General features: G+C 42.8%; 1 protein-coding gene across 3 annotated transcripts in view; it reads left to right on the top strand.

Annotated features, from left to right (window-relative positions):
- Positions 1-18,765, top strand: part of USP19 (ubiquitin specific peptidase 19) — a 56,679-nt gene that overhangs the window by 34,923 nt on the left and 2,991 nt on the right. Inside the window, exons 18-26 of one of the 3 annotated variants that reach the window (XM_069966799.1) lie at positions 649-767; positions 1,244-1,381; positions 1,832-2,193; positions 5,471-5,581; positions 6,882-7,098; positions 7,756-7,908; positions 8,907-9,070; positions 9,148-9,326; positions 12,432-13,407. In XM_069966799.1, the coding sequence (XP_069822900.1) occupies positions 649-767; positions 1,244-1,381; positions 1,832-2,193; positions 5,471-5,581; positions 6,882-7,098; positions 7,756-7,908; positions 8,907-9,070; positions 9,148-9,326; positions 12,432-12,662 (1,674 nt within the window). In that variant the 3' untranslated portion in view covers positions 12,663-13,407. Of the gene's footprint in view, positions 1-648; positions 768-1,243; positions 1,382-1,831; positions 2,194-5,470; positions 5,582-6,881; positions 7,099-7,755; positions 7,909-8,906; positions 9,071-9,147; positions 9,327-12,431; positions 13,408-18,765 lie in introns of those variants that run through there. The other 2 variants (XM_069966798.1, XM_069966800.1) reach the window with 2 other exon arrangements.

Below are 18,765 nucleotides of genomic sequence, written 5' to 3'. Positions count from 1 at the left end.
TGTCTGTGTTGTGTGTGTGTGTCTGTGTTGTGTGTGTGTGTCTGTGTTGTGTGTGTGTGTCTGTGTTGTGTGTGTGTGTGTGTGTGTCTGTGTTGTGTGTGTGTGTGTCTGTGTTGTGTGTGTGTGTGTGTGTGTGTGTGTGTTGTCTGTGTTGTGTGTGTCTGTTGTCTGTGTTGTGTGTCTGTGTTGTGTGTCTGTGTTGTGTGTCTGTGTTGTGTGTCTGTGTTGTGTGTGTGTGTGTTGTTTGTGTGTGTTGTGTGTGTCTGTGTGTTGTGTGTGTCTGTGTTTTGTGTGTGTTGTGTGTGTGTGTGTGTGTGTGTGTGTGTGTCTGTGTTGTGTGTGTGTCTGTGTTGTGTGTGTCTGTGTGTGTCCTTTAAGATATATTAAGTTTTATATGGTTTAGGGGCAGGATATAAGAAACATCTCTGAGCAGTGGGACTCCTTGTATTCTGAGAACTGAAAGCTTTATCTTTGTTCATGAAGTGACTGCGCATGTATGGTCAGACAAAGCAGATTACTCCTCTGTTTCCACATCTCCTTTTGACTTTCACATGACAGTAACAATGGATGTGGAAAATATACATCTATGTGCTTAAGTTGTGCATTTTGTGTATTCTTCTGATAAATCAATCTGTTACTACTTTGCAGCGTCCCCAAGTACCAAGCATCCCAATTACCAAGTGTTCAGCGTGTCAGAAAAAACAGCTTTCTGAAGAGGAGAAGCTTAAGCGGTGTACCAGGTGCTATCGAGCTGGATACTGCAACCAGTAAGTGTCTCTTCAGATCTCTTGCACGTAGGCTGCCATTTACTTTGTGAGCGTTAACGTGTACCTGTGAAGCTGGGCTCATGGCCATTCTGCAGAATAGGCATGGAAATATGCAGGTCCACGTAGAGCGGTCAGGTTGCCAAAGCAACTGTATGATGTCCATTTCTAATTCATAAGACTTGTGCGTGAAAGTCTCTAGTTGTCCTGAGGTTACCTCCGTAAATGAACCACTCAGCATGGACCTGTATCTCCTCTAACCCGATCAGTAGAAAGGGCATAGACCTACAATAAACCACCTGACAGAGACAGCTGACCTCTGACACTTTTAAACCAAGAACTTGTCACATTTTACCTTTACTTTCTGTATAGTTATCACTTAGGTGTTACTGTTATCTCTCCTTGCCTTTCTGACACCCTGGAAAGTTTATTTGGATGTATTTTTTCCCGAAGTAAATACTACTCCTTCCATTCCTCAGGGTTTGCCAGAAAACACACTGGCCTGAACACAAAGTATCCTGTCGACCTGAAAATATCGGGTATCCCTTCCTAATTAGTGTTCCAGAGTCGCGGTTGACGTACTCGCGTCTTGCACAGTTGTTGGAGGGTTACGCGAGGTAAGTGCTACATCATATGGTTGTGTGACTCATCACAATCCTACAAAAAAAATAAAAATAAATAAATCTGTAGGCTGCTGATCATTGACACCGCTCCTCCGGATTAAAGTGTCCATAGGTGCTCTTATGAAAGGAGCGACACCAGATTTGCACCCTAGGACTAGATATGGATTGTGGCGGCAATGCAACCAGCGGTTTGTGTGTGTGTGTGTGTGTGTGTGTGTAGGAGTGTTAGGGGTGCCTACATGCTCCATATTTTAAATTCCATGATGTAAGTGATTGGCAACCAAAATACTTGAATAGATAATATATTTTTTTTTTTTTAAGAGAGACTCCCATCTGAATTCATTATTAATGGAGCCAGTGATTTTTCATGAGTAAACATAAAACAATGTTTAATAACTGTACACAGTTTGTAGTAAAATATATAACTTTTGCTTCTTCCTTTAGGTATTCAGTAAATGTTTTCCAACCTCCATTTTTACCTGGAAGGACTTCCCCTGAGCAGCCTTCACAACCACTAAGCCCAGAGAAGTCCGATCTCCTGTCCCAGCCCACCTGTACATTATCAGAAGAAGCTTCTGAGGATGTTAGAGACTCTCATTCTGCACAGACACCCCTTGCAGCCTCTCAGTGTCATTCACTACAGCCAGAGCTGGGAGAGTCCAACATGCATGGAAAGACCTGTGTGGACAGGCACTCATTGATCAGCACAGACTCTGGTTTCTCAGACCAATCTTCAGACACCTTAAGGGAACTTGACACGGGGGGTGAGAAAGAGACGTCATATGAAAAATCAATCAAACCTGAAGGTATTGGTAGTATAAGGAGGGGATAACTGACTGCATCCTGCATTATTACAGACTACCACAAAACTAGCTGTGTATTTACTCCATGTCTTGATTTCCGTGTTAGCTTAGTCTTGCATGTACAACTTTGTGTATATTAAGTTCAATAAGCAGAATCTATTAGGTTGTCGGGAGAAAGGAATTGTACGAGTATCGTACTCGTGAATCTATTGGCTCTGGTACATCTGCCATCTGTTGAAACCTTTGGGATTGAAGGTAAAACCAATCCTAACATTTTACCCCACAGAGGATGGGATTATTAGCTCCCTCCGTCACCCACTGCGGGGTGCCAATGGGTTTGGTATTAGTTTAACAATAGTATGGGAGCAGTAAACCAAACCGTTGTGAGGTACATGTCTCCTTCCTTTTGTGCATGAGGAAGGAGGCGTGTAACTCTGAATCTTCTGCTTTTGAGAAGCGTCTCCGCGTACTCTCATGTGGGGTTTGCCTTGAGCCAATTTTTGGATATACTGTTGTGAATTTCAGTGAATGAAAAACTTTTAGGGTACCTTCACACATACCGGATTTGCAGCGGATTTCACGCTGCGAGTTTGTAGTGAAATTGGCTGTGAATCCATGTAGTGGGAAGTTGAATGGGGTTACATGTGAGCCTCACATGGCGCTGAGCAGGTAATGTATTCTCCAGGCTCTGGCTGCGGGGGGGGGGTTTAAAGGGGCCAGATTACATACTCGCAGCGGAATGAAAATTCCGCTGCAGGTATGTAACCCCGTTCAACTTCACACTACATGGATTCGCAGCGGACTTTGCTGCAAACTTGCAGCGTAAAATTCCTCTGCAAATCCGGTACGTGTGAAGGTTCCCTTATGGAGACTTAAAAATTTGAGTACAGCCTCATGATTATATTTTTGGAAAAGTGGAAACAAACCACACAACTTAAATTAGAATTTTTGTTTCCATACTAGTGGTAAACAAGTGTCTGAGAGACTGAATACAGTCTGAGTTTAGTGGATTGGAGTAGGGCTGAACGATTAATCATGGTAAACCAAGACCCAATATGGCCTTGGTTAACAGACCTGATTTCCCGCAGTGTGTGTGTGTGTGTGTGTGTGTGTTTTTTTTTTTTAAATGATTAGCTTGGAAGTTGATCACACAGCACAGACCACAGGTCCTGGAAGTATTTCCTGCTCATCATTCACCGCAGTTCAGTCAGGGTGCTCTTATCAGGACCTGTGGCCTGTGCCTGCCTGATCTTCTTCCAGGACCTTTGTGCAACCCATTAAGGTGTAACTACCTCCATAGCAGCCGGGACACGGCACATCAGAGGGCCAGGGGGCCCAGTTTGGTAATGTGGAGAGTGGCTGAGCAGAGAACTTGTCTTGAACTGTCCTCTCTCTGCCACCATGAGTGGGGGATTCTCCTTGGCTGATGACTGCCTTTTGTGAATGTTCTGGGTGGGCGAGGAATCGCTTTTGAAGCACACAGAGTGTGGACGCAGATTCCAGGATTGAGCATTGCTTTGCTGTGTATGGTGCCCTTCCTAAATGTGTCCACTCACATCCAGAGTGCGGCCTTGGGCACAAAGCTTGTTGTGTAGTGATAACTGGGCTGCTCTGAAGGGATGCAGCCCCGAGCGCCCTACAGTGTACCTTCCCGCACATCACAGGCCTAGCCAGGTAGGTAGCGCAGGGTGAATGGGCACTCTGCAGTGTGCACGGTGCCAGGGACTCGTTACGTTTCCTGCTGGGGGGTCAGTGACTGTGTCCTACTTACTATTCCTTGTTACTTATTCTCTATGGAGTTTTCTATTAAGTTTACGGCACTGTAGCATAGATACAGGAGATCTACCAAATGAAGCCCAACTGTGTAGTGTTCTTGTGCTCTAGTAGTATTGTGTTTTCTTGCGTGAAAAAAGTAAAACATAAACAAATTGCCATAATCCATACTGACAGAATATAGTGAATCCTGTAAAAAAAAAATCCTAAATATTGTGTAATTAAAGGCATACCTGTCTTTGTACAATTCTTCCCCATAGGGCCCTTTTACACAGAAAGATTATCTGACAGATTATCTGTCAAAGATTTGAAGCCAAAACCAGGAACAGACTATAAACAGAGATCAGGTCATACATGAAAGCCTGAGATTCCTCCTCTTTTCAAATGCAGATGCCGCTACCAGGTGTTTGGGTTGAATTTGTTTGTGCCTGGTGAGTTTTGTGCAGGAGCCCTGTTGAATCCAGAATAGGGCTTGTGCATTAAACTCACCTGGCATGGAATTATCCATGTTTTGGCTGTAGCAAATGCATGTTGATCAGGAAAGATCTGCTGAATGGCAGGTACACTTTATATAAAAGTCCTAATACGGCTACATAAGTGGTAACATTAAGGGTATATTCACACGGGCGGGCTCGCAGTGAGATTCTCGCTGCGGGCCCGGCAGGTCCTGGCAGTTCCCATACACTACATACTTGCTGCTGTCTAAACGACCGCAGCGAGTATGTAATTATACCGCCCTTAACCCCTCCTGCTCCCGCCCGGCTCCCCCGCTGTAAGCATACTTTACCTGTCCTTGCTGCACGGGTCCGGCGTCCTGCTCTCCCGTCCGGCCAATCAGTATGTTGCCCAGCCGCAGCCACTGATTGGCCGGGCGGGAGAGCAGGACGCCGGACCTGTGCAGCAAGGACAGGTAAAGTATGCTTACAGCGGGGGAGCAGAAGGGGTTAAGGGCGGTATAATTACATACTCGCTGCGGTCGTTTAGACCGCAGCAAGTATGTAGTGTATGGGAACTGCCAGGACCTGCCGGGCTCGCAGCGAGAATCTCACTGCAAGCCTGTTCGTGTGAATATACCCTAAAAAGATAATGTTGGGGGGAAGAAAATCAGTTTCTTTATTGAGGTGAATAGAATAATAGATTTTTTTTTTTTGCCCTGAGTGAAGGTGCCCTGCTTAAACTTGCTGTTCACTGCCATGTTGGTTGTCACACAGCCCTAATTGTTTCTAGCTTGAAGTGCTGTTTTCTGATCTGGGAAAACAAGACCACCACCTAAAGCCAACAGATTCCATACATGCTTATTGTCTGAAATCCCTTTAATCACCCTGCATGTTTCCTAACCCCTGGGAATGTATTTTTGATTCTTAGCTGATGGATAATTGGTTGTGAACTGGCACTAGTGTATTAGGTGCTTTTTCAAATTCCCAGGCATTCACAACAATCTGTATCCATTTTATTTAAAGTGCTTTTGAGTGTCCATTATTCTCATGTTTTGTTTCCTCCATTTTAGCTGCTGTCCCAGGATACCAGCAGTCAGTGGACTCCTTAAGTTCTCACGCTGCCCTATTTTACATCAACCTTATTGATTCCTCTGGCAGAGAGGTGAAGCTGGAAGATAAAGGTTTGTGTTAGCTTAGTGATATTCTTACATGAGAGAAATATACAGTGGTGCCTTGGATTATGAGCATAATTCGTTCTGTAATCCAAATCACTCTCAAACCAAAGCAATTTTTCCCATAAGAAATCATTAAAATGGTTCCAAACCCCAAAATGATTTTTTTTTACTCTAAATAACATGTAAAAAAATGAAAAACATTCAGCAACAGCTGAATGTCATATTAGAAGTTACTGTAAAGTATAGCAATCAGCAGGTGGTGTATAATGTATAGTAAAAACAGCAGCTGCTTGTAGATACAGGATGTATTTGCAGATCCCCATAATGCAGTAGCATAGTACAACAGGCTAGAATAGAGAAGCAGGGCTGTGTGGTCACATGACAGCATTGGGGAAGGGGTGTGTGTTCAGCATGGACCAATCAGGAAGTGAGAATCACAGAGCTGTGCTGGAGGACAGTGACAGAATCTTTTCTATACAGCAGTGTGAGTGGCTGAGTGTAAGTGCAGGATGGGAAACACAAGGGCTGACAGACTGCAGGGAGCATGAAGAAATGAGCAGGGCAAATGTGGGCGCATAAATGCAACACTCTCTGTCCAGGGAGAGAGGGGTTACGAAGAGATTACCTCCACAGTTCTGTCCCCTGATGTAAGCCCCAGCCTGAAGGGGATCTTCTATGATTTGCAAGGTGAGGGAGACTTCCTGGGTCAGAGTATAGTGCTGTAGACCACGCTATGCAGATCTTCCACCCAGTACAGAGAGTTCTTAAACCAAAACAATGCTCTTAAACAAAGTTACTATTTTGAAAAACTGTGAGCTCTTCTTGCAAAATGCTCTTAATCCAAGTTACTCTTAAACAAAGGTGCCACTGTATATATTTGTTCATGGATAATGCATTTGGCCTTAATGGAGTCCATCTGTTATGTTATCTAGGATAGTTCTGCATACTATACTCGTCTCACTGTAAAAAATAAAATGTGTAGTACCATAGTTAATGGGGCTTAAAAAAAAAAAAAAGAAAGAAAAGGATCAGTTCCATTAAGTCCAACCTATGATCTTATGAAGTTGGTCCTGTTGATCCCTTACAAGGCAGATTGCAAATGTTTCATACTCGCAGTAAAATTTCTGCCTGTTCCAAGTCATCAGCATCTCATCTATTCTATCATTTGTAGTATATAGTACAATCGAGCAGAAACCCTAAGTAACCCTATTAATTTAGTGAAAACTAGACCTTAGCAGCAACAATCTGTTGTGCAGTAAGGACACCAAATATATAATATTGACTACTTCATTTTTGTATGGTGCAGGGGACGGTGCTCTGGAAGTGTCAGATGACTGCTCACTTGCTCTAGTTTGGAAGAACAATGAGAGAATGAAGGAGTTTGTGTTGGTCGAATCGAAAGAGTTGGAGAGCGAAGAGGACCCAGGCTCTGCCAGCGAAGCTGCCAGAGTTGGACTCTTTACCCTGGAGCAATGTCTTAACCTCTTCACCAAGCCAGAAGTCCTGGCACCAGAAGAAGCATGGTGAGAGCTGTGGAATTATACACACTAGTAGTCTCTAAAGGCCCTATTCCACGGAACGATTATCGGCCGCTACGGACGATTATCGTCCCGTGGAATAGATCGCAACGATCAGCCGACATCGTTCATGTCGGCTGATCGTTGCAGTCGCTTGTTTTTCAACATGTTGAAAAACAAGCGACTGATATAGCAGCGATCTGCTGCCGTCGCTCTGTTGAATAGGAGCATCGGCAGCAGACGCTGCTATATCCTATGGGCTGCCCGGACGATCAGCGATCACCCGGGAAGCCCCCCCGCAGCTCCCCACCTCCCCCTCCCGCAATCACCCGCTCGCTGCAGCCGCGTTGAATAGCGGCGGTAGCGAGCGGGGAACGAGGAGCAAACTAGCGCTGAGAGCGCTCGTTTGCCCCTTTTAAACGACCCGTGTAATAGGCCCTTAAGGTGTAACTGCTGTAACAAGGTTACATGACCCAGTATGCCCAGAAGTTCTGTCTAAAATAAAAAATTAATTGCACAAATTTATAACTGATCTATGACAAATGTTGAGTGTTTTTTTTTATAATTGAACTTGTTTGTAATGCAACACTAAACCAATTCATTGCTTAGGATTCAGTACTTCTAGCTTTTATATGTTATCATTTTTATTTGATAATGTTTCAGGTACTGCCCTAAGTGTAACCAGCATAGAGAGGCTTCCAAACAACTTATGCTTTGGAGGTTGCCGAACATCCTGATCATTCAGTTGAAACGTTTCTCCTTCCGCACATTTATCTGGAGAGACAAAATAAACGACTTGGTGGACTTCCCTGTCAGGTAAGGTTCATTCTTAAAGGGAAAACCAAGAAAAGGTAAAATGAACAAACCATTGGTGACACATGGTAAGACTTGGGACACTACACACAAAATAGATATATATTTATACGACCGATCTGGCAGTGACTCCATCAATTTTTCACACCGCCGCCTGGCTCTCACGAACTGCGCTGGTTTCTTTATATGCAAATGGTGTCGCTCCGTGCACTGGGGGCAGGCCCAACGCCCCAGTGTTCCAATATCTCCTCCCCAGGGGAGGAATTATTAGAACACTGGATCACTTTTTTTTTTTTTTTTTTTTTTTTTTTTTTTTTTTTAATACTAAGGGTAGTGGTGCATTTGCTTTAAAAATATAGGTAGCTGCCTTGTGTAAATATTTGTATGCATCATTTAAGTAGCTCTAAAACAGTTGCGCTTAAATGGGCACTGTCACCTGTCACTGCGTGTCTCCCTGCCGAGACCCACTCTGATCAGAAAATATAGCTAGGGAGAGATTGAGGCAGCGTGATCCTCTCCCCGGCCTGTCCTGTATTCCGTCAATTTCTTATGGATGAAAAAGAGACTATTAACTGGGAGTGCATCAGCTGCCGCAATCTTTCCCTGGCTATATCTTCTGATCGAGGAGACCCTCTGTGATTAATAACTTTGGATATGTCTTTAGTTGTGTCAAGGTTTTTTAGTTTCAATATCTACTCCCCTGGGTGGAGGACACTTTAATCCTTTTCCTGGATGTCCCACACTAACTTTATAAATGTAATACTTCTTCCTACAGGGACACAATAGAGAAAACACATGGGTATAGTTTAAAACATAAAAATTACTCTTTTTATTCACATACCTAAAAATTCAGAATGCACGTGCACAGACAAGTATGTATTAAAAAGTGATCACAATAATTAAAAAGTAATAAGACACTGCAATACTCCCCATATACTGTTGGTTGTATACAATTTCGATCACCAGATCACTAACCTTTTGTGTTTTCATTCTTCCTGCAGAGGTCTGGACCTCACTACATTCTGCATCGGTCAGAAAGAGGACCACCAGCGGCCTATCTATGACCTGTATGCAGTAATAAATCATTATGGGGGTATGATCGGAGGTCACTACACAGCTTATGCCAGGCTTCCAAATGAGAAGAACAGTCAGCGAAGTGACGTGGGTGAGTGTTAGTCTCTGTATGTTCAATTCATTGTAGTTTCCTTGCTGCGTCTTACTTTCTCTCCGATTTATATTTAGGCTGGAGACTGTTTGACGACAGCACAGTGACCACAGTTGACGAGAGCCAAGTGGTGACGAGATATGCATATGTGCTTTTTTACCGTCGGCGTAACTCTCCTGTGGAGAGACCAGTGCGGGGGCACCCGACAGATCACAGGCCTGAAACAGGAGCATCTGCTGAAGGGGCTGCTAGTCAGGTGAGACTTGAAAAGCGTATACACACTTGTCCACTGGTGACTGGCAAAGTGTGTAGTAAATGAGGGCTACAAATGGTGGTAGTATACAGGCAGATGACTGATCAGCAGCAGTGGCCAGTGAGGTACCTGTCATTTTACTGCACAATGCACACTGCATCTGAGCTTTACAATCAGTGCATGCATTAATAGAAGCTTCTGGCATAAAAATTAAATATATCCATAGGCCTCTGTTTAACAGACAGTGGTCAAAAGAGTGTCATTGTGGCCTCCATCGGACCAGTACATTGGTGTGCCTTCTGTCTTAACTGTATAGAAAAGTGGGCAAGTGTGATTTTTTTTTTTTTAATTATTATTAATTCCCCCTCTCTACAGTGTGACCCTATGAGTGACACATGTTACTGTATATGTGTTCAGTAGCATATGTTGGAAAATTCTATTGTAGCTATGTTGACAACTGTTCCTAACGTGAAAAGGGTTATTCATTGTAAAGTTTGACCCATATATGTAATATGTACAAAACCCTTACCTGAAAGAGTTTAATTCCTGGAATCCCCATCATTCTAAGACTGAAGACTGAGTCTTTACACAGATCAGCAATAGTGAGCTTATACTACCCAATGAAATTGACTGGCTTCTTGGGCGTTATCTGTAACTCACGGTTTTATCTGCTATTTTGAGGGTTTTCAAAAATTTAGTTCCCAGCGGAAACATATGGTACCATAAGCATCCTATAATAGATGTGTATTGTACATGTGTTAGGTGGATGGCTATGTAGTCTGGCACTGAAACAGTAGACTTGACTAGAATGAGAGAATGAATGTTTAAGCTGATTGAGCAATGTTTAATGGCAGCTACCCAGGAAAGGCCTAATATATTCTGAGTTTAGTAGCCTCCAGTTTTTATTCAATACAGACCTGGCCCCTGGATAACATCTACATAATGTCTGCTTAAACTGCACAATTTACACTCCATTCACTAAGGACCAGCAGTATTGGACTGTAGAAGGGGCACCTCCATCAACCAGCGCAGCAGTAACATTTACCGTATGCATATATTTCCAGGAGGAATAATAGAAAAATTGCACTTTTGTTTACCAAAACTACCATTCCAGGAGAACACAGGTACACAAGTACGCTGGTCTTATATTAGGCCCGCCCCCTTTTCTCCAGCAGGATTCACTAAGAGGCGTAGTCAATCCAGCCGGCCAGGCGCCTGAACCTGCACCCAGCATACTAAATCTACACCTGCTTCCAGCAGGTGTAGATTTGGATCATGATTTTACGTAAATCATGATAAATGAGGCGCAGGAGGAGGCCACCCCTCCTCCCCGCCGTATCACGCCCTCCAAGCTCCCCCAGCCTGCCCATCCGGCGAGCAGGGCGTACACCAGGGAGAAGGGGCGAATCTGCACCTTCTCCCTGGCGCATGTCTCGGGCGGACGCTTTGTAAATGTCCCCCATAGTCCCTTTTGCCAACAACAGTGCAACCCACAGCCAGTCAGCACATGGAAATAGTGTGTATTGCCCTGCCCGTATTGCAGCTTTTTCTCAGATTTATGGTATCAGTTGAATGTTTATATAGGCACTGTATGAGGATCTCCCTTGACCTGTGTAGTTATGGAGCTGAAAGCTTAGATAGTACAGTCACTTAAGTTTGATAATGATTCTATCAGGCCCAGGCTGAAGCACTGGAGGCGGGCCGACGCCACCCCAAGTGGGAAGAAACCCCAGCCCCTCCATGACGTGACTCCATTAGAATTAATGGAACCCTATCATAGAGGGGCGGGGGTTTCCTCCCACTAAGGGTGGGTCGGCCCACCTCCAGTGCTTCAGCCTGGGCCTGGTGGTACAGTCACTTAAAAGATGTTCATATTCTAAGATTTTTTTTTCTTTTTAGCTTTATCTACAGCAACATGTTTTTGAGCCTCTGGATGTAAATAGTAATTCCGTTTACTTTCAGCAAATGGGGACACACTGAGCTGACACACAGTTTCTGAATTCTTTTTTTTTTTTTTTTAATATGGTAGGCATCTATCCAGTGCAATGACTACAGTATGTTTCTGCCCTCTTAAGCCTAAAAAAGGCTTAGAGAGGGCAGACATGTACTTTTTCACATTGAGGAATATATATATATATATATATATATATATATATATATATATATATATATATATATATATATTTATATTTATTTATGAAATCTGGGACCAGCAAGATAAGACTGATACATTAGTCCCACCTTCAATAACCAGAGAGAGTCTCGACTTTCTTATAGTTATTGATAAGAGCCTCTTATACTACTTATGTATGCGTGTATATATAATGAGTTTCTTAGAGCTGTGAGGCTACATTTTTTCCTTATGATTTTGTACGTAAGAGTAGCATTTTCTCTTTTTGATAAATTTTCCTTTGACAAAGGAAAGATTATTATAGGTGTTTTAGAAATGGCTCAGAGGGGCTGATCTCTTTCAATGGTTGAATTCACATGGGTGGGATTTGTTGCGGATTACAGTAGAAGATTTTACAAATCTCCTCCACATGCTGCAGACAGTTCCCGGGAGGATATTTGAGCATGCTGGGGGATTTTCAATCCGCACAAGGCCAGTTCTATTGCAGACTTGGCTTAGATTCTGTGGGGTTTTTTTTACCACTTTCACTGTAGCAGGCTTGAAATCCAGTAAGCTGCAGCAGCGTCCATATGGAACGTGGATTTTGTCATGCGTTTTCAGTGAGCTCCGCAGCAGATCATGAGGAGCTAGCCTGTTACAGTAAAGAGCCACTAGAAATAGCATTTTGGTGCGACCATGTATTACATTGCCACCTTGCCTTTAAATGAGCGCCATATAATACAACCCGTGCGTCAGTGCATGATCATCTGGTCGCTTTTGGGTAGACCTCTGGGATTCAGCAATTTTCAAACAATTTTTATCCATTCGGCAGGAGGCCTCAGTTGCTATATTAAATAAATAGATATACAGCTGATCTATACTGTGCTGTTCACTGTGTATGCTTGGCAATTGGTGCTATGTAGATGTTGTGTGTCTAGAAGCTTTGTGCTCCTGTATGTCGTCCCCCCAGCTCTGACATGGGTTTCCACACATCGCAGGCTTCTCTGATCTGGCAGGCACTGGAGGCCGAAGAGGAGGAACTCCACCATGATGCAGACTTACGGCGATGTCACAGAGCCCCCAGCACTCATGAGCCCACCCACCTTCAGCTCTCGGAGTACTCTGACGAAGCTCGCATCCGTTACTTTGTCCTTGGCACCATGGCAGCAATTGTTGCCTTCTTCTTGAATATATTCTATCCCTTTATGTACCAGTCGCAGGGGAGGTAGAACTGTCCGATATGACTGTGAGACTTTGTCGCTATTGTCTTTTGTCTCAGGACACAGGGTTACCAGTTCCTATGGCTGGCCTATGAATGTTACTGTTGTTGAAATGCAATAATTCAATGCCGATGCATATCTGGGTGGGCAGAGACAGAAACCAAACTTCAGTCCAAGGGTTCATTTCACATGGATATAGTGTAAGCAAGGACTGGGAAGGCACCACGGGAGATTTTATAGGAAAATATGAATCCCGTCGAATAGAAACAGTAATATTAGCTATTACATTGAAATAACATGAATAATGATTCACATATGTCCACCGCAATAACATCAAATATTTTATAAATGAAATGCCAACATACAGCCTGCTGGTAAAGTATGATTTTCTTCAGATTGTGTAAATTCTTCTCATATTTTACATTTTCCCTCCCAAGGAAAACAGTTCTTTCATGGAATACATGATTTGTTTGATAGCATGGCCTCTAGGGGAGCTAAGCATTCCATTCCATTCAGCTGCATGACATTGTAGTTTCTCAGCCAGTGTATGATATGTTATAAAGTATTAAGTTTTACTTCCAACTTAGGCAGTGTGATTGTCCAAGATGATTCCTTGTAAGATGCACTTTAATACTTACCAGGTGAGTGTTTAAGTTGGGTTGGCATGCTGGATTTCAGACCCCATTATCCCCCCCCCCCAACTGTGTACCTATCACTATCACATATACTAGAGATTGTGACCATCTGCATTGGCTGGCCGTTCTTAAAGCAGGCTACGTTTGGGGGGGGGGGGGGGGGGGGGTTGGTGACTTTAAGTCTCCTGAGGTCAGGTGTGGTAAGCCATACTTGTAGCCATAGTGAGGCAGTATTGGGACTGCCGTCCTGTGTAAGGCCTTGTTGTGTAGCTAGGAGCTTTCCAATGTTCTGCATTTGACTTTTGGATACGTAGAAGATTATTTTCTTAGCTCCCTGCTGGCAGTGATTACAGAAAATGTTTCTTAATTCATTAAAGAAACATGAAGACTTTTAGTACTATGTATTCTGAATCTGTATCTTATAAGGCACCTGTACATCAGGTGCTTTAAGCAGATATACTAGGTAACAAATATCAGTTCCTTGAAGAGGTTGTCTGAGATTGCCATGATGTCCAAAGGCAGTGTGTCTGGCGTTACAGCTCTGTTGCGTTAGAGTTCATAGGGCAGATGCAGGCCTTGGACAAGGCTGGTGCTGCTATATCATACAGTCCCTTCAAAGAAGTCCTGCTATCTGCAGAAGCCGTCCCAACATAGGTTACTGTACATTACCAAGCTCTGCGCTACCTTACTGTAGTCCAAGTCCCTTTTGCAGACGACAGAATGATATGGTGGCCAGTAACTTGCCAAGAGGGCTTTTTGTGACAGCTTTTTTTTTACCCACCCCAGCCCCACTTCTAAAGCATGATAAGTCCCATTCAGTGGATATTACATAAATATCTGCGAAGGGAATACTCTTTTAGGGTGCGTTCACACCTACAGGATCTGCAGCAGATTTGATGCTGTGTTCAGTTATTTAAATGAAATCTGCTGCAGAAAATCAGCTGCAGATCCTGTAGGTTTGAACGCACCATTAAGATGTACAGGAAATCTGTGTCCCAATATCATATACAACTGTATGCTGCCAGGGCATGTTCACACTGCTCATAACAGTGTGGTATTTGGCATGGAAACCATACCCAGCGGTGTCTGGTTTAAAACCACTACTCCCGCTGACTTCATAAGAGACTGAGAACTGCACAGCGAAGAAGTGTTATATCACTTTTAAATGCGGTTATGTGCTGAAGCTCTCATTAGTCAATAGACGCTAAAGAACCCCCCCTCACGTGTGTGTGGCTAAGAGTGTCACAATTCAAGGCTGCATACGGGCATGAATTATACTGGTGTCACATGCCCTTACAATGGTTACTAAGTCACATGACTTGACTGCTGTCTGTTTCCTGGGCCAACCAGCAGGTAAATTTGACACACAACAGCAGATGTATGAACGATCCCTTACATTTCTCATTACTCTGGTAGGAGTCACATTTGGCTCAGTAGTAATCTGAACATTTATTTTGACATAGCTTTTTGTTTAGTGCCACTTAAAGGCACTAAAAACATAACCACTTTATTCCAGAAACAGCACCATTCTTGTCCTTGAAGCTCAGTTCCCATTAAAGTGAATGGAACATATTTGTAATACCACACACAACCTGGGGACACGTGTGGTGCTGTTTTTGCAAGAAAGTTACTGTGCTCTTTCAAATCCTGGATAGCTCCCTTAAGGCTCATGCTCATAGCTATAATGCATCAAGTAGACTCATAATACAGTTGTGGGGGCTCGTGCACTTTTAGAAACTATTGAATACTGAGTTACTGCTCCTTTCAAAAACCTTTTTGTGTTTTATTATATCTGAGTATTTATTAGGTAAATTTCTCTGTAGAGAGTGTTTTTTCAGGAATAAGCCAGACTTTTATCTTCTCTCACCCCCTCTGTCTAAATACTTGGATTTACTGTCTGATAATCCATCCAAATCCCAAATAAATGCCCTAAACAATTTATGAATGTTTGGGTAAAGAACACTGATTTGTAGGGGATCGCTGTACAATTGGTTACATACAGTATATAGAATAGGAAACTATAGATGGTTGACTATGTTTATTAACATATCACTACATGATGCTTTACAACAGCCCTTCAACCATTGTTTTAGAAAAATGTGTTCTTCTCGGTTAGTAGTGTCCCGACAATCCTCCTCTAGAGTGAAGAGCAGGTACAGAGTGTCTGACATGTCTGCATTACACAGATAGCACATTGATTTCAATGAGAAGTGTTCTGGCAATGCAAAGAAATTAGACAATCGCTGCCAGATACACCCCAATGGTCTCAGGTGGTCCCTGGTGGCTTCAGCGGCAGGATACGTTGTGATTGTTCTAATTAAATGACTGTCTAATGCCAACCTCTTTAATGTTAGGGAGATGGTCTTTATGTAATTGTATAACATAAGTTCATAAAATGTCTCAATTTATCAATAGGACTGGTCCTGAAACTAGAGCAGGGCAATTCTTGCAGTATATAGCAGTAGTATATAAATACAAATACCAGGATGTTTTTATCCGCCAGACCACCAGTGATCCTGATAATTTTTACATAGTGCTGGTTTAGAGCTGTGTCCCTTCCTATGTGTTCCCTGTAAAGCTAGGCTCCAGGGGTCCCCATGTGCAGTGAACTGATGCAAACCCTGTTCACTTCAATGAAGTCCTACTTTAGTTCCCTGCATGGCAGAAGGCTTTGCACCATTGTTGCAGGTCTGATTGCTATAATTGGGCCTTAGTGCTGAATCCTATTTTCAACAGTTATTCATTGAACAATCATTGCGTACATTAGTAATATACAATACTATAACATTACATTACATAACATAACATTAGTTCTCCTAAGACAGTGAGTCCAGTTGTAGGTGGTTTGGTAATGCCCTTGGTCCTGTGGAATGGAGTAATATAAGTTGTGCCATGAGTGGTTGACGGGCACAATCCTAGTGGGGCTCCAGGGGAAGGATGTTTTGTAGTAGAAGCTCTGCACAATATGTGGACTTACATTACTTACATTCTAAATGGTCTCATATACACAATGCTTGCATTTTTGTAAATTACTAGGAACCCTGTGGGGGAGAAATTTTTTATTTTTTTTGTTTAGGTTTTGGCAAAATGTGGCAGATTTTTGTGCGACCGTTCAAGATTCCCCCCCCCCAAGAAAAAAAATTATGAGCGTTTGTGCAAAACCTTTTTTACACTAATTGATGAATTAGCACCCCCCCCCCCCTTGTGTAAGGAAATTGATTGGTCCCAACAAGGGGGTGCAACCAAGATTTAAAGCTTAGCCGTCCATAGTGACTCTTCCATATTAAATTGGAGGTCAGATTTATAATCTAGTGGTGTTGATGTTGTTATCAATGAATGACAAATCTGCTCAGTTATTCAGTGATGCATCCCTCGATTCATGACTAGTTACATTTGCCTTTTGGGATAGCTGAATGACATGCCATTACAGCTCCTACAAGGATGGTCACCCAGCATTTCCAGAAGCAAATGCAACAAGAATTAGCTGACTGGCTGTTTAAAGGGAATCTGTCACCCCCCGTCCCGGGGTGACAGGCTCCCGACCCCCCGCTACAGCCCCCTATACTCGCCTGATCCCGCTTCTGGATCGGGTCGGGTCACTGAGACTCTCCGTCATTCTCTATGAGCGTTGGACTCATCTCTTAGCGCGCGCGCCGGGCTGCAGCGGCTGAGATCTGTGACCCGACCGGATCCAGAAGCGGGATCAGGTGAGTATAGGGTGCTGTAGTGGGGGGTCGGAAGCCTGTCATCCCGGCACAGGGGGTGACAGGTTCCCTTTAAGTCCAACAACACAATGGTTGTCGCCTTCCTGTAGTAGGGACCACGTAAAGAAGAGAATACATAGTCATTTTCTTACTGTTGGTCTCCAGAAGGTTAAAGGATTTAGGTACTGTGTAACCAACCAGCATGGTTAATACATGGCATTTGCAATAATCTGGTTAATCCTTGTGGGCATTAAGACCTGTGCAATACTCAGATGTGTATTTTTGTACTTTTTAAAGAGCTCTGTTTCACATTGACCTTTATGTATCCATAACTTAATAAAATGTCTATTTATATTGAAAAATATTTTTATGACAACTATTTAAAACTGCTCTCAAATGTTAAAAGATGTTTTCGTTTGGAATGTTTAACCCGAATAAAGCTGTTTAACTTTTAAAGCGTAATAGTGGGATTGTGAGTTTTTTTTATATACTGTATGCTCTTGGTGGTTTAAAGAAAACAAAACTCAAAAAAATCTTTATAGTGTTTTGTTTTGTTTTTTTCTTTTTTAGAATTTTTTAGGTTTAGAAATATATATTTAAATAGCTTTCATTTCTAAATCTGTATGAAATGAATAAAAAATTAAAAGGGGTAGTTTGGGATGGCTGAAGCCTTCTGCTTCCGAATGCTTACATCTGTAAATCCATAATGATTGGGATATATGCCCTCACCCCTCCACATCTTGAAAGGTTTACTTCCAAGATGTGGTTTCACAAGAAATGAGTGCTAGGGAGCAGAAGGCTTCAGCCATCCTCTGTTTCCTGAACAACCCCTTTTAACCTTTCTCAGTGTTCAGATATCTTTTTAATTTAACAAGGCTATAGGTTAAGAAAGCATAAAAGGCATTTCCTGCTGGAATGAAAGTCACAGGAACTAACATTGCCAGGGATTGGGCACTGGGAAAACAGCAGCAGTGTGGGATGGGGCAAAGTGAGTATACCACTTTTATTTTCAACACAGGTTGAAAAGCTGCAATCCTGGACATGGCTAGACTAGAAACCATTATATTCACTTCTTAGCTATGCAAGCCAATTACATCAGCAGCAGCAGCTTGATGCATTGTCATTAGGGAGTCCAGGCTGTTTAGAATATTGCCTACACTGGATATAAGTGTATATACTACTTATCTTAAAGCAATGGACTTGTTACTGCCTCTGAGTGTCACGTGACAGCAAAGAGATATTAAAAATGGTGAAGCACAAAGCATATAAGTTGTAGAACTCATTTTACAGTGGTCAAGCTGTAGTTCCATAAACCTGAAACCCCCTGAAAGCATTTAGGATGGCTTCAATTGACTTATGATTTAATATAGCTTAGCTGTTTAATGAATGTTCCTTGTAATTGTATTTCACAGTTTCCAGATTTGCTCCTGCTTTAAATCCAGTAACACAATTGAGTGTTCAGCAGAAGCTAAAATACTACAAATCCCAACATGCGCCATTTTTCCTGTGCTGCCAGCCCTGTGCCTGTCTCTTCTGTTGGTGCCAATCAAATCACTTGACTGCAAGTTGCTGGCGGTCTAACTCTACTGAAGCACTGTGTGGTCATGTGATTGGCAGTATAGGCAGCCCCCAGTCATTTGGCTCTGTAGTGATATGTCACAGCTCAATAAGGGTCCTATTACACTGAGCGATTTTTAACGATAAACGATCGCAAACGAGATTGTTTATCGTTAACCTGATATAGTTCACCATATTACACAGAACAATAATCGT

Source organism: Dendropsophus ebraccatus, chromosome 4 (assembly GCF_027789765.1).
Source record: "Dendropsophus ebraccatus isolate aDenEbr1 chromosome 4, aDenEbr1.pat, whole genome shotgun sequence".
NCBI classification, from domain to species: Eukaryota; Metazoa; Chordata; class Amphibia; order Anura; family Hylidae; genus Dendropsophus; species Dendropsophus ebraccatus.
The sequence above is the reverse complement of the archived record's forward strand: the minus strand, read 5'-3'. Positions and strand labels throughout refer to the sequence as shown.